Source organism: Pantherophis guttatus, chromosome 4 (assembly GCF_059756535.1).
Source record: "Pantherophis guttatus breed Tessera chromosome 4, ASM5975653v1, whole genome shotgun sequence".
NCBI lineage: Eukaryota > Metazoa > Chordata > Lepidosauria > Squamata > Colubridae > Pantherophis > Pantherophis guttatus.
Genome location: NC_142066.1, coordinates 92,919,051 through 92,937,993, shown reverse-complemented (window position 1 = coordinate 92,937,993; position 18,943 = coordinate 92,919,051). Strand labels below are relative to the sequence as shown.

At 38.7% G+C, this 18,943-nt stretch overlaps 1 protein-coding gene across 3 annotated transcripts in view; it reads right to left on the bottom strand.

Moving 5' to 3' along the window:
• SLC25A38 (solute carrier family 25 member 38) overlaps positions 1 to 18,943 on the bottom strand; it is a 96,392-nt gene that overhangs the window by 39,480 nt on the left and 37,969 nt on the right. For 2 of the 3 annotated variants that reach the window (XM_060683638.2, XM_060683639.2), the window contains one exon: positions 11,680 to 13,655. The exons of the other annotated variant lie outside the window; for it this stretch is intronic. In XM_060683638.2, coding sequence (XP_060539621.1) covers positions 13,533 to 13,655 — 123 coding nt within the window. In that variant the 3' untranslated portion in view covers positions 11,680 to 13,532. Of the gene's footprint in view, positions 1 to 11,679; positions 13,656 to 18,943 lie in introns of those variants that run through there. 3 annotated transcript variants of the gene reach the window in all.

Sequence of the window (18,943 nt, the reverse complement as noted above, 5' to 3'; positions counted from 1 at the left end):
CTTGTGGAATACAAATATAATGTCACTCGGGGGGGGTTTATACAAAGAGGTTCTTTTTACAGATGCGGGCAGATGGCAGCTGAAGACATTGCAGACACTGTTGGACGAAGGGATTAATTTAACTTGGTTACAATATAATCAATTACAATTGAGATGGAAAGAGGACCAAAAAACTGGTATTATGTTGCACGAGGAAGAATTGGTTAGACATATAAGAGAGAAAGGTCCAATGCATATCAAAAGGCTTTATAATGTTTTGCTAGAAAGGGACTCAGAAACCGAATTAGTTAAAGACTGTATGATTAAGTGGGCACAAAATTTTGAAGAACCATTGATGTTGGAAACATGGGAAAAAATTTGGGTTCAGAATGTTAAATTTACACAGTCGCAGAACCTGAGGGAAAATTTCTATAAAATGTTTTATAGATGGCATTTAGATCCCAAAAAGTTGTCATGTATGTACCCTAATGTTCAGCCAAAATGTTGGAGATGTGAATGTTTGGATGCTACGTATTATCATGTTTGGTGGACCTGTAGGAAAGTTAAGGCTTTTTGGATAAAAATATGGTGGGTCATGCAGAATGTTTTGAAGAAAAAAATTCAATTTTCTCCACAACTGTTTTTATTGGGTATAGTTAAGGGTTTTACATTGGGTGAAACAAAATTGATATTGTATATGATAACAGCAGCAAGATTGTTGATAGGTAAATACTGGAAGAATGAAGCTTTGCCCACTATCGAGGAATGGACTTTGAAGATGGCCAGTTTTGCAGAGATGGCGAAGATTTCAGCATATTTAAAAGATTGTTCACAAGAGACTTATGAATGGGAATGGAAAAGGTGGATAGAATATGTTCAGAACAAATATCAAACTAGAAAGTATCAAATAGCTTTTATTTGAAAATAATGTATTGGAAATATTTTAATGTAAGGAGGTAAAGAGAAAAATTATACAGGGGAGGGAGGAGTTCAAGTTTATATATAAGTGTTATATTAAGGGTTTTTTATGAGTATGAGTATATTATAGGGAAGTCTGGGGGGAGGGGAGGGTTAGGGAGGGTTAGGGAGGTTGGGAAGTCGGGGGGGAGGTGGGGGGGGAAAAGGGGTGAAAATGTAATTGTAAAACTTTTGCAATAAAAAAAAAGAGAGAGAAGGGTAAAACCGACCATATAGGTCAAAGTGGCTGATAACCTGGCTCAAGAATAAAGCAACCCGATCAGAACTTCCATCAAAAGAAGCCTGGATGGGAGGTGGGCTCCAAAAGAGAGGTTGCTGAGGTGGCCACATTTCTGCAGGCCATACAGGTACTTGCTCATTGGCTCTTGCATTATCCGTCCTTCTGCCTGTAACTCTAGACGAATGTTTCTGTTTCTGTCCAGTCAAAGGTCTACTGGTGCGTGTCTCATATCCAGTCACCAGACCCTGACCTGGCCCATATCTTCCTCCCCCTGTGGCTGGCACAGGGATCCCACCCTCCTTCCCAGAGTCTTGCTCTCTTTTCAGTTTTGGACTGGTGAGGTGAAAACGGCCATTAGAACTCAACCTCCCTCCCCCTCTCAATGTACTTGGGGGGGGGGTCCAACCATACTGCCCACGGTTGCCACGAGAGTGCATCCCTAAAGCTAGCCTCACCAAACTTCTCCCTGAGAGACTCCATGGTGGTAGCACCAAGGCCTGTGGAATAACTCCACTCCTGGTCTTCATCCTCTGTCCACCATTGTTCCCTCCAATCCTGACATTGGGGAGGAAAAGAACAGGAGAGATAAGAGAAGCTGGGATGGGAGCTTCTTGCAGCCTTCCCCGGGGCTGGGGGCGGGAGCTGAGGGAGCAAGGCGCGATGCTAGTGGCAGAAAGTTGGGGTGTGTTGTGCAGTCCACAGTACCTTAAGCACACACCATTGAAGTGGTAATAGGTGAGAAAAACAAATGAGCACTCCAAAAAAACAGCTTTTGTTAGTTTGCAGCCTGCCATTACAGAAGGTCTCTGTTGAAGGTGTGGGGCTGCAAGGGGGGCGATCCCCCTGCGTGTGCACACACAAACAGACATGTACGGGTCCAGCAGAGTTGAGCTGAGAGCCACACAGAGGCTCGTCAGGTGTAAAGGCAATGACGGAGGTCAAAATGGGAAGCCTCTGTCCAGGGCCTCTGGCATCTTAAAAAAAAAAAACCCTGCAAAGCAGCAGCTTCCCTTTTTGTCCACCCTCCCCTGCATTGCCTCCATGCCTGGACTGACTACACCTGATGCCGAGAAGGAAGTTCTGCTTCTGCCGCTCTTTGCAATGCCAGAAGCCACATGCCGCCACCCCTCGCCTGCCACTGCGATCGCCTATCTCTCATCACACACTGACAAGCCGAAGCCCCATGGCCTTACTTTTCTGGGATCTAATTGCTTGATTTAATCCATCAATTATATCCTTAGTCAGGGTTTCTTTCAGTTCATCTTTTATTTCTCGGGTTCTTTTTTCTCTTAGATACTCCCTAATCTGATCCTCATCTCCTCTTTCTTTCTTATAGAGATCCTCAAAATACTTATGTGCAATCTCTTTTTTCTTTTCTATTGTGTGTTGGTAATCTCTACTTTCATCTTGTAGTTGGTAGGTGGTTCTTTTCTCTTTCTTTTTTAAATTTATAAGATAGCCATCTTCCTGGCTTATTTGCTTGTTCGAAGTATACTTGTTTGGTTGCCTTCAAGTTTCTAACCAATTCTTCCTGATCAACTAAATTGAGTTTGTGTTTATGAAAAATCAATTGTTCTTGTACTTGGGGACTTTGTGGGCTGTTCTGTAATTTAGTCTCTCATTTTTTGATTGCTTAAAGTAGATTGTTTTGTTGGGCATATTTTTCTTTGCTCTTTTTTGCAACATAGGATATTATAATTCCCTGTATAACAGCTTTCATAGTATCCCATAAGTTTTGGGTTGTTGTATATTGGTTATTATTTTCTTTAAAATAAAAATTTAGTTCTTAATTTTCTTAATCAATTCCTCATCTTTGAGGAATTGAGAATCTAGCATCCATCTTCTCCTTGGTTTTTTTTAACCCTTCCAATTGATTCTGAGTGGGTTGTGGTCTGCCCATGAGTTCGGTAAAATTTCTACTTCTGTCACTTCTTCTGCTAATTCTCCACTTATCCATGCCATGTTGATGCATGACCATGACTGATGGGGGTTTGAATAGAAAATAAATTGTCTCTTTTCTGGATTTAGTGTTCTCCATATATCTATTACATTTAATTCTTTGGTCATTTCTACATATATTTTGGGTAGTTCTCTTTTCTTCCCCTCTTTCTTCTTTCCCCCATTGTGGTCTTTTTGATAATCTGTTATCACATTATAATCTCCTATGATGCAAATATTTTTTCTTTCTAATTCAATAATTTTATCAGATAAGGTTTTGTAAAATTCTTTTTGATTGTCATTGGGGGCATAAATTACCACTAATAAATTTTTTTAAAAAATTATCTGTATTTCTATTGCCAGAATTCTTCCTTTGGGGTCTGCAAATATTAAGTTTGCTTTTATCTCTTCTTTAATGTAGACAGCTATCCTTTCTTTTTCTCCTGATCTGCAGAAGCCGTAAACAGAGTCCCTAATTTAGGGCAATCTAAATATTTTTCGTCTGTTTTTAAGATGTGTGTTTCCTGTAAACATATAATAGCTGCATTTTGTTTTATTAAGTTTGCCAAAATCCTTTTTCTTTTTGTCATTGAGTTTAGTCCATTTATGTTAATAGATAAGAGTTTCACCTCTTTTTCCATAGCCCTAATTATATCTCGTTTTTTGTCTTCTGTTTGCTCTTATTTCCCTTTCTTAGGCTCTTCTCTTTCTTGTTGTTGTTGATTGGTATCTTTTACTTCTTGTTCTTCGCCTTTATTTTTTGGTTGGTCTTGTTCTTCTTGAGAGTTTGAATCTAGATCTTCTCTACTACTTTGGTCTTCCAATCCCGCCAGTTGCTCATAAAGTTCCTGTGCTTTTTCCAGAGTGTCTATTTTGATTTTCCTTTCTTCCCAAGTGACCAGCATCCCTTCTGGAATCAGCCATTGGAACAGAATATCTCTTTTATTCAGGTGTTTAGCCAGGAATTTATAATTCCTTCTCTGCTCTCTTACTCTTCTCGAGATTTGCTTGAGGATCTGAATCTCTTTTCCTTTATATATTATTGCTTCTTTTCTGAATATCTTATATATTATGTCTCAAACTTTCCTCCTTGTGAATCGAACATGGACCTCCTTTGGGAGCTTGTTTTTTCTTGCATAGCTCGTGTTGACCCTGTAAATGTCATCCTTTTTCTTCAACATTTCCTCCTTGTCTCTATCTAGTGCTTCGGCTAAAATTTCTGCCATCACTAGTTCCAGATCTTCATTTTTATTTTCCATTATATTTTGGAATCTTAGGAACGACGCAGCTTTATCCATCTCAATATAGATCATAGAATCTTCCATTTCTTTGCTCATCATTTAAATTTGCTGGTCCACTTTTTCTAGTTTCTTCTCTGTTTGTTCCGTTCTTTTCTCTACTTCCTTTATTGTGTGTTCATTCTTTTCTAATGCTTGTTGAATTGACCCTACTTTTTCATCAAGCTTTGATATGTCTGATCTCATTTCCATTTTTAGTTTCCCCATTTCCTCTTTCAGCTCATTAATATCAGCTCTTGTCTCTAAATCAGTGGTTTTCAACCTTCCTAATGCTGCGACCCTTTAATACAGTTCCTCATGTTGTGGTGACCCCTGACCATAAAATTATTCCTAAAATCATTGAAAAAATGTGTTTTCCGATGGTCTTAGGCGACCCCTGTGAAAGGGTCATTCGACCCTCAAAGGGGTCCCGACCCACAGGTTGAGAACCACTGCTCTAAATGATTCTTTACCATTATTTCTTGGAGTTTAACCATCGATTCTTGCAATGTGAGTAGCGAGGTTTGAATATTAACATTTGAAGCGGTGTTTTGTTTCTCAGTTGTCAGCATTCCTTCTATTGTTTTTTGCATCATCGGAGAAGCTGTCATTGCTGAGGGTGTTAGGGTTAGTGTGGACTTCTTTCCAGTCTTAGTTATTGTGGTGTTTGTAGTAGTCACCTCTTCTAGTATCTCTTTCTTTTTTTAAGGATATTATACACTTTGTCCCAAATTGGCATTAAACAACTTAAAATTATTTTCCTTAAAAGTTAGCTGTTGATATAATATGGTACTTGCTATAAATTTTTATGCTGTTATATTATTTGTATAGATCTCGATGTTCACAACACTATTCAGTAAATATGTCAGTAGCTTACAGTTTAAGCTGTAAATGTAAATCTTAATAAGTATTATACATAATTATTAATATAAAAGTCAGAAAATCTAGGTTGTATGTAAGTATATATATAAAGTATATAAATAAAAAAATTAAACTTTTAAGTGTCAATCTATAAAAATAAATTACCTAGAACTTTCAAACAATTAATATTTAGCAATAAATATAATCAATTCCTTAATTAGGTTAAATAGCCTTATGTTGAGTAAATTAATAAGTTAAGTAATAGTTCACAATTACTTACAGTAAGTTCTATTGAAATTAGTTATATTTTAAATCTATAGTGTATATAATGAAATATATCTAGTTGTAAATACCAATTAGCTATAAAATTAATGGTTTCCAAAAAGTATTCAAATTATTATATCCAGTAGTAAAAGAGAAAAGATAACCAATTAGCAGATTCAAAGAAGAGAAGATAAAAAAAGTCACCAATTCATCAGTTTCTTATTACTATTTCAGTCTCTCGGAAATTCCCATCAACTCAGTCTTCTTTATTATGCGGAAAAGTTGCTGAGTAATGCTCTTCGTTATGGACTCTCTCCACTTCCGTTATTTCAGCACAGAGTTCTTCATAACTAGTGTTTAGTTCTCAGTTTTTCAAAGTTCAAAATGTAAAGTCTGAAGTCTAATAATCAAAAGGTATCCTGGATCGTTATCTCCTCTTATTTTGTTCATTAAAATGTCAGACTATCAATCGTTCCCCAGTCTCACTCACCCCTCCGCTTCTTAGCCGCTTTCTCAGGTTACGATCAATCAATCTTCATAATGAGGTGCGAACCTTCTTTCTTGCTAGTCTTCTGTAATGCAAATTCTTTTGCAGTGACCTCTCATTACTCTTCACCATGAGCTGTCATTCGATCTTGCTTCCCACTTTGCTGGCTGTCAGGACTTCAGGGCTATCATTAAAAAATGTCAGCCTCTCGATTGCTGGGCTCTACGGGGTTTCTCTCCATCGCGCTGGCGATTGCTTATCACCAGACTGTTTCCCAAATATCCCCACTCCAACATGTTTCCCTTCGTGCTTCGTGTATCCTTTCAGGATCGCTCCAGCACCAGAAAAGAGGGGCAAAGAACAGAGCTAACTCCTCAAACCCTCTCTTTGTCCAAACATCACCAACCGGAACTGCCAGTTATACTTTCTTAACCCAACCCACCTCACAGCGTTGTTGTGGGGAAATAGAAGGAGCAAAGTATTGGATATGCTTGCTATCTTGAGTTATTTGTAAAAATGGTAACGGTGGGATATAAATAAATAATGTTTTCCATCTTGAGTTATTTATACATATAAGAAAGGATTTTTTTTCCAAAAAGACTTCTATGAAATTATAGCATACATCTGATTCAAATTCAATAGTAAATTATTTCTTTGCACTGGACTGCTAAAAGTCTCTTATTTGAATTTTATAGTGAAAAGGAAATGCAGTAAGCTGCATTGTTAGCAAATACCATTGTTATTTGCCTTTTTAAAAAACGTTCACAATTTAGGCTAGAGACTATGTCAGCCTTTGGGGCAGATGTGGTTTGAAACTGCTTAGCTTCAGTTCCAGGGTACTTAGTTCCTTAAACATGGTGGCCTGGTGTTCAAGCAACTTGTGAAGCATGTACATCAAATATAGTGTACATCAAACCATGGTTTTTGTCCTAGACGCCAAAACCTGTATTTTGAAAAGAATATTGGTTCCTTCCTGCCATTGGGAAAACAGAAAGGAAAATGGTCAATTGCTTTGAGTGTAGATTTCAGACTTTAAACTAGAATAGAGTGGAGTGCAGTGGGAATGGGAATGGGAATGGGAATGGGAATGGGAATGGGAATGGGAACGGAGTGGAGTGGAGTGGAGTGGAGTGGAGTGGAGTGGAGTGGAGTGGAGTAGAGTAGAGTAGAGTAGAGTAGAGTAGAGTAGAGTAGAGTAGAGTAGAGTAGAATAGAATAGAATAGAATAGAATAGAATAGAATAGAATAGAATAGAACAGAACAGAACAGAACAGAACAGAACAGAACAGAACAGAATAATAGAAAATAGGAACAGGAACAGGAACAGGAACAGGAACAGGAATTGGAATAGGGGAGAGAAAGGCACCTTGGAGATTTTCTAGTCCAGCACCCTGCTCAAACAAGAGAACCGTGCTATACCATATCAGACAAGTGACTGTCCATCTCTTCTTAAAAACTCCAGTGATGGAGCACCCACAATTTCTGGAGGCAAGCTATTCCACTGGTTAATTGTCCTCACTGTTAGGAAGTTTCCCCTTAATTCCAGCTTGCTTCTCTTAATTCCAACCATTATTTCTTGTCCTGCCCTCTGGTGCCCCTCAAATACTGGAATACTGCTATAATGTCACCCCTAATTCTACTTTTCTTTAAGCACTAACCAGACCCGAAACCTGCACCCGTTCTTCATATGGTTTACTCTCCAGGCCTTTTATTAGTGCCACTTTACAAAACCCTAGTAAGACTGCAACCGATTTTGTAACTGGAATACTGCAACCAATTTTGTAACCATACTACAAAAATGGTGTTGAGACTTTGGGAAAAGTTCAGAGAAGAGCAACTAATATTTCACTTGATCTTGATTCTATGCCTCTGTTTATACAACCCAGGATTGTATTAGCTTTTTTGTCTGCTGCTGCACATTGCTGGCTCATATTCAAATGATCATCCATTAGGACTCCAAGATCTCTCTCACAGTTACTGTTTTTGAGCCAGGTCTCTCCTAATCTGTACTTATATCTTTGATTTTTCCTGCCTAAATGTAAGCTTGGCTTTTCTCCACATTAAAATTCATTTTGTTGGCTAGGGCCCATTGTTCAATATGTTCAAACATGAAACAGAATGAGCAATGCTCTACATGATCTCTAGTAAAGCCAGGATTCATGCTTTCCAAATGCCATAAAAAAGCTTTGCTGGTGGTGTTAATGATTTTCTTTCCTCTTGAATCCTAGCACCAACTCTTAAATGCATGGCCTTGTCTTATTTTGGATAGGCATTTAAACCTTACTCATAGGTCTGCACCCTTTTCTGAGCAAGCCCTCTTCTTAGGAAACTATGTTGATGCTGCATTATAAACACCTTTCTTCCTTTCCTTTGTGTATGATTATATAAATATGGCTTGTAACAGCATCATGAACTGTGGCAGAGAGTAGGGGTAGTATTACACTACACTTGTTTACAACTAACTTAGTATTCAGAAGCAAATTAAAGGATTAGGTTTAATAGTATGAGGCATTTCACTTCAAAAGTGTAAAAGAACCAAAAGTGATCAAACTAACCAGGAGGAAAAGGGACATCTGCGTTTTAAAAAAGGAAGCATTTTTTAAAAAATAGATTTTTAATAATAATAAAATAATCCAAGACAAGCATTTAAAACATGTGTTGGGTTTTCTTCACAGCCCAAATAAGTAAATCCTCTTGTAGATTCCAAGGCTTCAGATCTTTGGAGATAAAGAGATCTCTTACCACCAAGGAAAGCATAGTTATTAATCAGAAGAACTACATGGAAATAAGTTTAAATTACCACTTTTCCAACAATAATTTTCTGCCTTCATTAGCTATGCAAAACACACATCAATTAGTCTTCTAAAAATGTTAAAGGTAACATTGCAGCATACTTTCATGACTAATCTTTGGCATAATCTTTGGTGCACACAACAGGCCAAGCATATTCTGTTTGGAAAAAAGTAAGATGATAGTCTTGATCAAAACAGTAACCCAGGTATACCCAGATATACTAGCTACAGATATACTACCAGATATCTCTGGTCCACCATGGATTATAATTCCTATTCCCCATGCCATTTAATTACTGATAGAATGTTTAGCCCATCATTTGGCAGTATTGATACCGCAGCTTCAAAAATAATGCATGCGACTTCCGGGTTGCTGTTTGCCGCTGCCAGACGTTCCTTTGGGATCGTCAGCTTCCATCGCCTGTTAGAGCCGCCTTCACAACGGAATGGCGGCTCGAAAAAACTCCGTTTCCATGAGGAAACGGAGATAGAGCCGGCAGGGGTGGGTAGAACTCTCTGCGGAGTCCCAAAAGTTTTTTTTTTACTTTTGGGACGGAGCGGATGAGATGCCCCGTATCCCCAGCCGCCGCTCCGGGCTTTGGGAGACCTCTGCTGATGCAGAGCCAGGCGTCAAAAGCAAGCCTGCAAATTTAACAGACTACTCAAAGAAAATGTGAGCTGGACCTGTAATATTGAACTGCAAGTATTTTACTGATTTTTTTTTTTTTAAATTACTTAAGAGAGAGGAGGAAAAGAAAGAGGAAAATAAAAAAAGAAGCCTTTTAAAATGGCGTTGGCTGGAGGAGAGGCTGAAAGGGAAGTCTTTCCGTTTTCTATTACTACAATGTAGCGGAATAAATACCACTGGCTACATTTGTAGACAAAACTTTGCTCCTGTGTCTTTTTCTCTTTTTTTTCCCTTGGAGACCTGATATTGTTGTTGATTGGAAAGAAGTCCCTTTTTTTTTTTTTTCTTGCTTTTTTTTTAACAAAGCCTGCCTGGGCGGAAACATGGCACTGAGACTCATAAAGTCAGATAAACAAGAAGGGGGGGGATCCCCCCACCAACAACTTAAAGGAACAAGTCTTAATTCTTCAGTCTCAGAAACCTGACTTTAATATAATAGAATTTTTTATAGAGGAGATTGAAAGAAGGGAGGAGATTGTGAATCAGCAATTTGAAAAATTTAAGCAGGAAATTAAAGAATTGGTGAAATCTAAGTTTGATTTTTTGGAGAAAAAACTCTCAAAAGTGGTTAATGGTTTTACAGGATTTATGAAACAGTTGGACACAAATACTATTGTACTAGAGTCTAAAATGGAAGAAATTCAAGATAAATTGGACAATAGAATTCAAAAAATTGAAAATGATTTGACAAACACTCAGGATAATAGCTTAGAAGAAAAACCTAAAATGGATGCTGATCAAAAGTATGGTAATGCAGAAAATCTGCAACAGAAGATTGAAAAAGAGATGTTAATGGTACAATATAATTTTACAGAATATGCGATAAGATTAAGAGGTTTGCAGGAAAATAATAGAGATGATTTAAGGAAAATATCTTCTGAATTTCTAGCTGGGATTCTAAAGGTTCAACCTGACGAAGTGTTTTGTAGGATCGACAGAGTTTATCGAATCAACTCCTGGATTGCTAAGCAAAGGCAATGGCCTAGAGATGTGGTGATTTATTTTACAGATAAGGAGATTAGGAATAATATCGTTCAAAACTCCTTCAATTCTAATTTGCAATTGTATGGAAGAAAGATTTGGATTTACAAGGAACTCCCACCTAAGATATTGATGGAAAGGAAGAAATTTGGTTTTCTGGTGAATGAGTTAAAAAAGAGAAATATCTCCTACAGGTGGGACGCCCCAGTGGGTATTATATTTAGATACCAAGGAGAAAGATATCAGCTAAATACTGTTGAAAGAGCGGAAGAATTTTATCAAAATAGGTTGAAAATGAACTTAACATCTCCAGGTATAATACAGGATAAGCAGAAGGAGCCGGAAATAAAGGTAAAATATCGAATTACAGAGACTGTACCAGATGAATTGCCTTTGGATTTATTGGATACCCCAGCTGGACTATCTACAAATTTGAGAGAAGAGGCATCTAATCTTAATGTGATGACTTATCAAGGCAAGGATAAACATGGAAACCAATTAGGGGATATATAAGGGATAAAAAAGAAATATGAGATACAAAAGCAAAACCAACAAGACCAATCTACAAAGCAGAATAAAAACCGACCAGATGATACACACTTTACAGAAAGGGAACCAGGATGGAAACCAAACCCACAAAAAGAAAAGAAAAAAAGAAATAGGTGGCATAAAAACAGAAATTTCTAATCAGGCAACAGTGAAGCCAGTGATTTTAAAATATGAACGATTATGTGTAAACACAGAAGAGGCGACGTATTGGTTAATATCATCCTGAGGTTTGTGGCAGATCTCTGCATGGCCGTAATCTGGGGACGTGAAACGAGCCTTAAACTGATGGATTTGAATTATCCATTTTGGAATTTCTTTTTGTGTTGATAATATTATATTATCTTGAATCACAAGGCAAGAGAATTATGCTGGGGCATGCAGAAGATCGGGTTGTTACCCACTACGATGATGGGAATTAATAATCCTGATGAAACCCACAATTATTACTATATGGAATATAATTATAATGTCACTCGGGTGGTTGTTTTTACTTTTATACATATAAGAAGATATTTACTACTGATGGGGGCAGATATGATTGAAGATCCTGAATAAACTGTTGCACCAATAAGCTATGTTACCCGATTATGGATGTTGGTTCTACCAATCCAGTGGAAAGACCTCAAAGAAGATACTATATGGATTATAAATTTAAAGTCATTGTCTTTTCTTTTTTTTTATTTAGATATAATGGAAAATATAGACATATATTTTTAAGAAGTGTGGGCAGTGAATCAAAGATGTTAAGAAATGTTGTCTATGGCAATTTTGTATGATAGTGGGTGAATAAGCTATTTAGTAGATTGATTAGTCTAAGAAAAGGGATTTTTAAGTGTTATATTTAGGGGAGTGGAGGAAATGGATAGAGTGGAATAAATGTTAAACTAGATTTTATGGGGAAGGCCGCTTTGGAATGTTATAGTAATATATATAGAAGATTAAATGTTAAAGTAGGACTTATCGTATAGTTTTAAAGTGGAGAAGTTATTTTATAATGTCATAGTATAATGTCTTTTTTTTTTTCCTTTCTTTTCTCTTTTTTGATATGTATGGATAAAGGGGGATGTTATAATATTAATAATATTTTTAGTAAGTAAAGGTCAATATCTAGAGGAGGGAGTAAGTAATCTGTTATGAATTAGGTTTTTTTTTTGTTATGAAGAAGTCACAGGGGGGGATGGGTGGGGAGGGGGGGTTAGGGAGGGAGAGGGAGAGGGGGGGAAAAGGGGGGGAAAATTTGTATTTGAAAACTTTTTCAATAAAAAAAAAAATAATGCATGCAACATTCAACTCTCTAATTTAATCTTAAATAGGAACATTGAAACAATGTTTCATTATGAATTTGGCAGAATTAAGACTCTAAGGAAAAGATTTCTACAAACTAAACCTGTCCATTTATACTGGAACTGCAACTCTAGCTATATTAAATATCACTTTTGAAAGCCACAGTGCCAACAAGCCTGGATGAAGCAAGATTGAAGAAAGCTGCTTGAGAAATGACAAGATGATATCCTAGTATTATTTTTAATCAAAATGTTAAATTTAGTCTTTTACTTTAGCATTAATTTTGTTAGTTTAACAATTGTATCAAGCAAACAGTGAATGAGATTTTCTTGATGAAATCCTTTGCAAAGCTTCCCTTAGATTTTTTTGATTGAGTATATAACAAGAGCAATATTGAAAGCAGAGAAGAAATGCAGGACACAATTCTGGAGATTGAAACCAGCTAGAATAATGTTTCTAAGTTCTAGAACAGTGATGGTGAACCTTTTAGACACCAAGTGCCCAAACTGCATGCACACGCATGCCCAAACTGAAAGGTGTGCACACAGATGAACATGCACATGTGCAGACATGCACACACATGCACGGATATGCATGCATGCGCAGCAGAGACCCAAAGACCAGGTGGCAGGTGCAAGGCGGGGCATCCCAACACCGGCAGCGCGGCAAGAAGTAAGATCTTTTTCTTTCGTGAGCTTTTGTTTCATCATTTGCAGGGAAACAGAAGCTCATGAAAGAAACACCACAAAGATTGACCTGGGGCAATGGCGCACGTGCCAGTAGAGAGGGCTCTGCGTGCCACTTCTGCCACACATGCCATAGGTTCACCATCACAGTTCTAGGATCCTTGGTTTTCACTGACCATGTTGCCTAGTTGGTAATGAAACGTCTGCAAAAAAACACCAAACTCAGAGAGCACCAAGGACCCCACAGTTCAACCCTGAACTACGAATACTCTATAGTACTTACTAAACCATGAAACAGACAGAAGTTCATACAATTTCCAAGTATGGCACAGGTTTCCTGAAATATCTCCCCTATGCTGTCACATTATTCTACTCCATTCACTCATATTTCTAAAGATTCTGAGCAATTGTTTTGGCAATTCAGTGTATAGATAAAAACTACCTAAGCAAGTGACCTTTCACATAGGACTATTCCAAACACAAGTCTCACCAAGCAATAACAGTAAATGGAAAAATAAAGGTAGAGGGATTGTTTCTTGCCATATCCCTTAGGATTTCAAACCCATCTTAGCCATCATTTGTTCGTATACAGTCCATGCCATTGCTGCCATCAGTGTGCGCCGCAAAGCTCGTGGAACAGAACCATGGAAAAATCCAGCCAGTCCATAATTCTGTAGGAAAAGAAATAACCATCATCATCTTCTTAAGCATCAGTTCTGGACGATAATTATTAAAGATTAATCTTTAACCAAAGATGGAAATAGAAACTACTAACTAAAGAAGTCACTTGGTCACCCAGTAATAGAATGAGTTAACAATATTTATTTATTTATTTTTTTGGCATCCATCTTGCCACATATGTCAAAACTATGTATCTATTTCTTCTAAGAGAATGCAACCTCATCCAAAACTAATACATTGCCCATTCCAAGTATCACACCACCACCCCCAACCTAGTATCAAGATAACATTTTAGAACAGAGGTCTGAAACCTTAAACACTCAAAAAGTCATTTGGACCCATTTCCCACAGAAAATAAAGCCAATGATTTAACAACCAGTGTGACTGGGTGGGCATGGCCAACTCACTATCACTCACTCCCACCCAGTCACATGCTTACCCAGCTGGTCATTAGGACAGAGAATTGGTTGCTAAATTATTTGCCCTGCCTGGCCCTGCCTCATCCCTCCCCTCCCAGCTACCACTTGCCACATTCAGCCTTGGTTGTGTTGTTCACCTTTTTCTTTCTCTCTCTATGTCTCTTTCTCTGTCTCTGTCTCTCTCTGTCTCTCTATCTCTCTTTCTCTCCCTCTCTCTGTGTCTCTGTCTGTCTCTGTCAGTCTGTCTGTGTGTGTGTGTGTGTGTGTGTGTCTCTCTCTCTCTCTGTCTCTCTCTCTGTGTGTGGTGTCTCTGTCATTCTCTCTCTGTCTGTCTCTCTTTCTCTCTCTCTGTCTCTTCTCCCTGTCTCTCTGTCTGTGTGTGTCCTTCTTATTCTGATTCTCCAGCACCTCATCTCTGGGTCTCGCTGCCCGACTGCAGCAGGAAATGCTGGATACGCCTCGGTCGCTTAAGGAGATGCGTGACCTGATCTCTTCCCTGAGACATTGGCCTGACCCACGTCACGGCTGACAATGCTGCTGTTGCCAGGGGCAAATGGGGCAGGGTTGCCTTGTGGTTCTGCATTGTAATGGGTTCCAGGAGGAGGGGACCCTGTCTCCCCCATTATGAAGAGCTGTTGTGGCCTGCCAGCGGCCTGCACAGATCGTAACTGATCCCGACGAGGCTGGTGTGGTGTCGCGCCAGCAGCCTGCGCAGCTGGCGCAAGCGTCGGACAGCGAGGAGGTCAAAGAGGATGTGATGCCAGAGGCAGAGACTCAGCCAGGGCCTTCAGAACCTCCAGAGGCTCCTTCCAATGGAGAGAGAGAAGTGGAGGAGCCTCTCCTCAATGCTCGGGCACACAGGGCTGCCAAAAGGCAGGAGTGGCTACTCAGGGGAAGGAGGTCTACTCGAGAGTAGGTCTTGAGGATAATTGGTCACTCCCTTAGCCTATTTAAGTCGTATGCAGCTAGTGCTTTCCTGCTAGAAACAACGTCTCATTACTACAGAGCATCTTGGAGAGCGAGCGACTTTTCATATCTGGTTTTCTGGACTGGTCGCCAACCTGTCAGACTTTGTTCATAATAACTTTGATAAGGACCCTTTGCACGGGAAGCCTACATTCTTGAAAGGGGTTCATTTGGAATTAAACAGTGTTTGCGAAGCTTGGTGTGTCACATTCTTTGGGAATCTGAAGCTGGGGCAGAACAAGAGCACTAAATTTCACTGTGCTGTGCAAGGCGCTATGAGAGCAGTGAGCAGGCCATAAAGGCAGCAACAGCAGTGGCATCGGCCTCAGTTGGGTTGGACCAGTGTCTCTGGGAGGAGAGCAGGTCACGCATCTCCCCGAGTGACCGAGACATGCCCAGCACCAACAAGGGCCAGAAGAAGTACCCGTGAGACCCAGCAAGACATGAGGCACCGGAGAATCAGCCCTGGCCGCTTCTCTTCTCAGCAGAGGGATGAAAGAGGGAGCCACAGCAGAGGGATAAAAGAGCCACATGTGGCTCCGGAGCTGCAGGTTGCAGACACCCGTTTTAGAATATACTTGGATTCTATTCTGCCCCAGCTGCACAGGCCGCGTACTGGCCACAACAGATTCTCCTGATTGACATACTACAAAGAACTGTCACTAGCATATTGATTAGCTCTCAAATTCCTAACGACCACCACCCAAACTCTACCCTGACTTCACTGAGATATGAAAAGCATTAGAGATAAAGATATTAATACAAGATAAACACGAGTTAAGCTTCCTCTGTTTCTCTTCCACAAGAGATCATTTATCAATAAACCATGGGTGCTCTGTCCCAAAAATCAGAATGAAGAGAGTTTAAATAATGTATGTCTTGTAATTATAAATTAAATAATTTATGTCCTATAACCATTACCTGGGATCAAATGGTGCTCTAGTTGTTTTGGGTTTGCACCTAAGATGCCTATTACTATTGGTACTATTTTTGATTTCTTTTGCCATGGTTATTCTACTTTTATTTGCAGATCTTTGTATTTTGTGATTTCCTCCAGTTTTTTTGTTTTTTGTTCTGCTGTCTCCATGTCCACTATCCAGACTTTTTTTGTCTGTCTTATCAAAATTGTTAAGTCTGGGCTGCTGTGTGGCAGATGCTTTTCTGTTCTAAAGTTCCGGCTTCTTCATTTTCTATTACTTTGTCCATTTTTGTGATTCCATCAGTTCTTGCTTATAGAAAATGGTATTTCTTGCCAAAATTCCAATGCATCATTGTTGCTACTATGTCCTGTTGGTGTTTGTAGTCCATCTGTGCCATTTTCTTGCAGCAGCTAACAAGGTGGTCCACTGTTTCTTCAGCTTCTTAGCAGAGGTAGCATTTGCTGTCTGTTTCTGTCTTCTTGATTCTGGTTTTATATGCATTTCATTTTAAGGCTTAGTATTGGGTAGTCAGATTCTGTCTTTCTTCAACTTTTCTGCTCTTAACCCTTGCCAGGTCTTGGGCTGTGTACTTTGCTTGCTTTTTTTTAATACTGGCAATATGGAGTCCTTGGAGTTATCTCAGTGGTGAAATCTGAACCAGTTTGCTACCGGTTCGCTGGCTGCGCATGCGCACTGTGCGCCAAGCACGTGCTGTGCACGTGCACCAAATGTGCATTGGACACACATGTGCAGTGCATACCAAACATTTAAAAAGCTACCAGTTCGGTCTTGCTGCGCACGCATGCATGCACAGTAGACACCAAAAGGAGCTTGGGAAGGTAAGTAGAACAGTGGGGGGGAGGGGAATCAGCTGTGCCACACAGTTTAGCTTTGGTAGAAAGCAGGATTTCCTGCTTTCTAGCAAAACTAAACCACGCGGCACAGCTGATCGTCGGATCGTAGCTTTTTTTAACTACCGATTTGACCGAACTACTGATTTGACCGAACCGGTAGCTAACTACCGGTTCAACCAAACAGGTAGCTTTTTTTTTTTCTACCAGTTTGTTTTTATCACACTACCGCTTCGCCCGAATCTGAGCTTGGAGACAGGCAAAAGATTAGCAAAACACATTTATGAATACCAACTAGCAATCAGAAGACACAAAGAAAACTCCTTAATTTTACAACACACAAAGTTAACTAAAGTTTCAACTGGGAAATTATGAATATCCTAGATCAAACTAAATTCAAAAATGCTAGGGAATTCCTGGAAGCTTAGCATTAACACAAATCAGCCATCAACAGGCTCATAGCATTTATACATCATTCAAAAGACAATGAAAAGTGGGGGGGTGGGGAATTAGAATACCTCCTTGCCAGGAATTAATACCAGATAATCAGCATCAACACTGAATAACCAGTAAACCAGTGGTGAAATGTAAAATTTGTTACTACCAGTCCTATGGACGTGGCTTGGGGGTGGGGTTTAATGTAACTGGGTGGGCATGGCCAACTTTTTTATTTATTTATTTTTAAAAGCAACCTTAAGAGGTTGCAGAAAAAAATGCTTTTAAAAGCCTCTGATGATCAGGCAACTCAGCTGGGATCGTCAGAGGCTTTTGAAGGCTTTTTTTTCTACAACCTCTTTGGCCAAAGAGGTTGTAGAAAAAATGCTTTTAAAAGCCTCTGACGATCCCAACTGAGCTGTGCGATCATCAGAGGCTTTTTTTTTTACTTTTAAAAGCATTTTTTTGGCCGAAGAGGTTGTAGAAAAATGCTTTTAAAAGTTAAAAAAAAAGCCTCTGATGATCGTGCGGCTCAGCCACTGCCATCGCTACCGGATCAGGTGATCATTTCACCCCTGCAGTAAATAATATCCCAATAAGGAATTACCAACTCAGACAAACAATCAAGCAGTGAATAAAGTCTAATTAAGGAACAACCAAGGAGAAAACACCACCCCCACCAACACTGATGGGGCAAAATACTGTATACAACAAATACAGCAAGATAATATAAATAAATGGAGAACAAACCCCATTCCCTTCTAGCAGTGGAGATGTTATCTAGCCTGATAATGAAACATCTGCATTAAAATAATCTCAGAAAGCTCCAAAGACTTCACAATTCAATCCTGACAAAGATATATATATATTCTCTTTTATTGTACTGGCCGTGTTATATTTTGCCTTGCCATGCCTCTTTTCTATTCTTCATTTGGTTTTTCTTTTCTTTTTTTAATAAGTTTATTTTTATTTTTAAACAAACAATTCATCATTAATTAATCAGTGTAACATCTGGGCACAAAATATTTTGTACATTTACAACATTTATCATCATTTTCTTAGTACATATTTATCTTTCTTCTTACATTTCAATTTAATATATTACAACATATTTTCCCATGTTTCTTATTTTTACATTGTCTATTGTCTATATTCAATCTCTATGCATTAGTAAAATTGTCCCCATATGTTGTAATACTCTGATTCTTCCTTCCCTCTAATTGCTAATGTTAATCTACTCATTTCTGCACATTCTAATATTTTCTTTTTTTTTTATTGAAAAAGTTTTCAAATACAAGTTTTCCCCCCTTTCCCCCCTTCTTCCCTAACCCCCCCTCACCACCCATCCCCCCCTGTGACTTCTTCTTCACAACAATAAGCTAATTCATAATTACATAATATTTTACCATGCCCTTACTCACTCCTCAAAGTACTGACCCTTAGCATAATATTCTTATAACTCCGCTTTTCTCCGCTTTTCGCAATAATCTACCCTTTTTCTCCTCCCCCAAACTTATAAAATATTATTATTATTACAACAACATAACCTTTAATCTTTTATATATATTAATATAACATTTCAAAGCAGCCTTCTCCAAATTTAACATTTATTCAGTTCTATCCAATTCTTCCACTCCCCAAAATATATGACTTAAAAATCCTTTTTCTTAAACTAATCAATCACTAA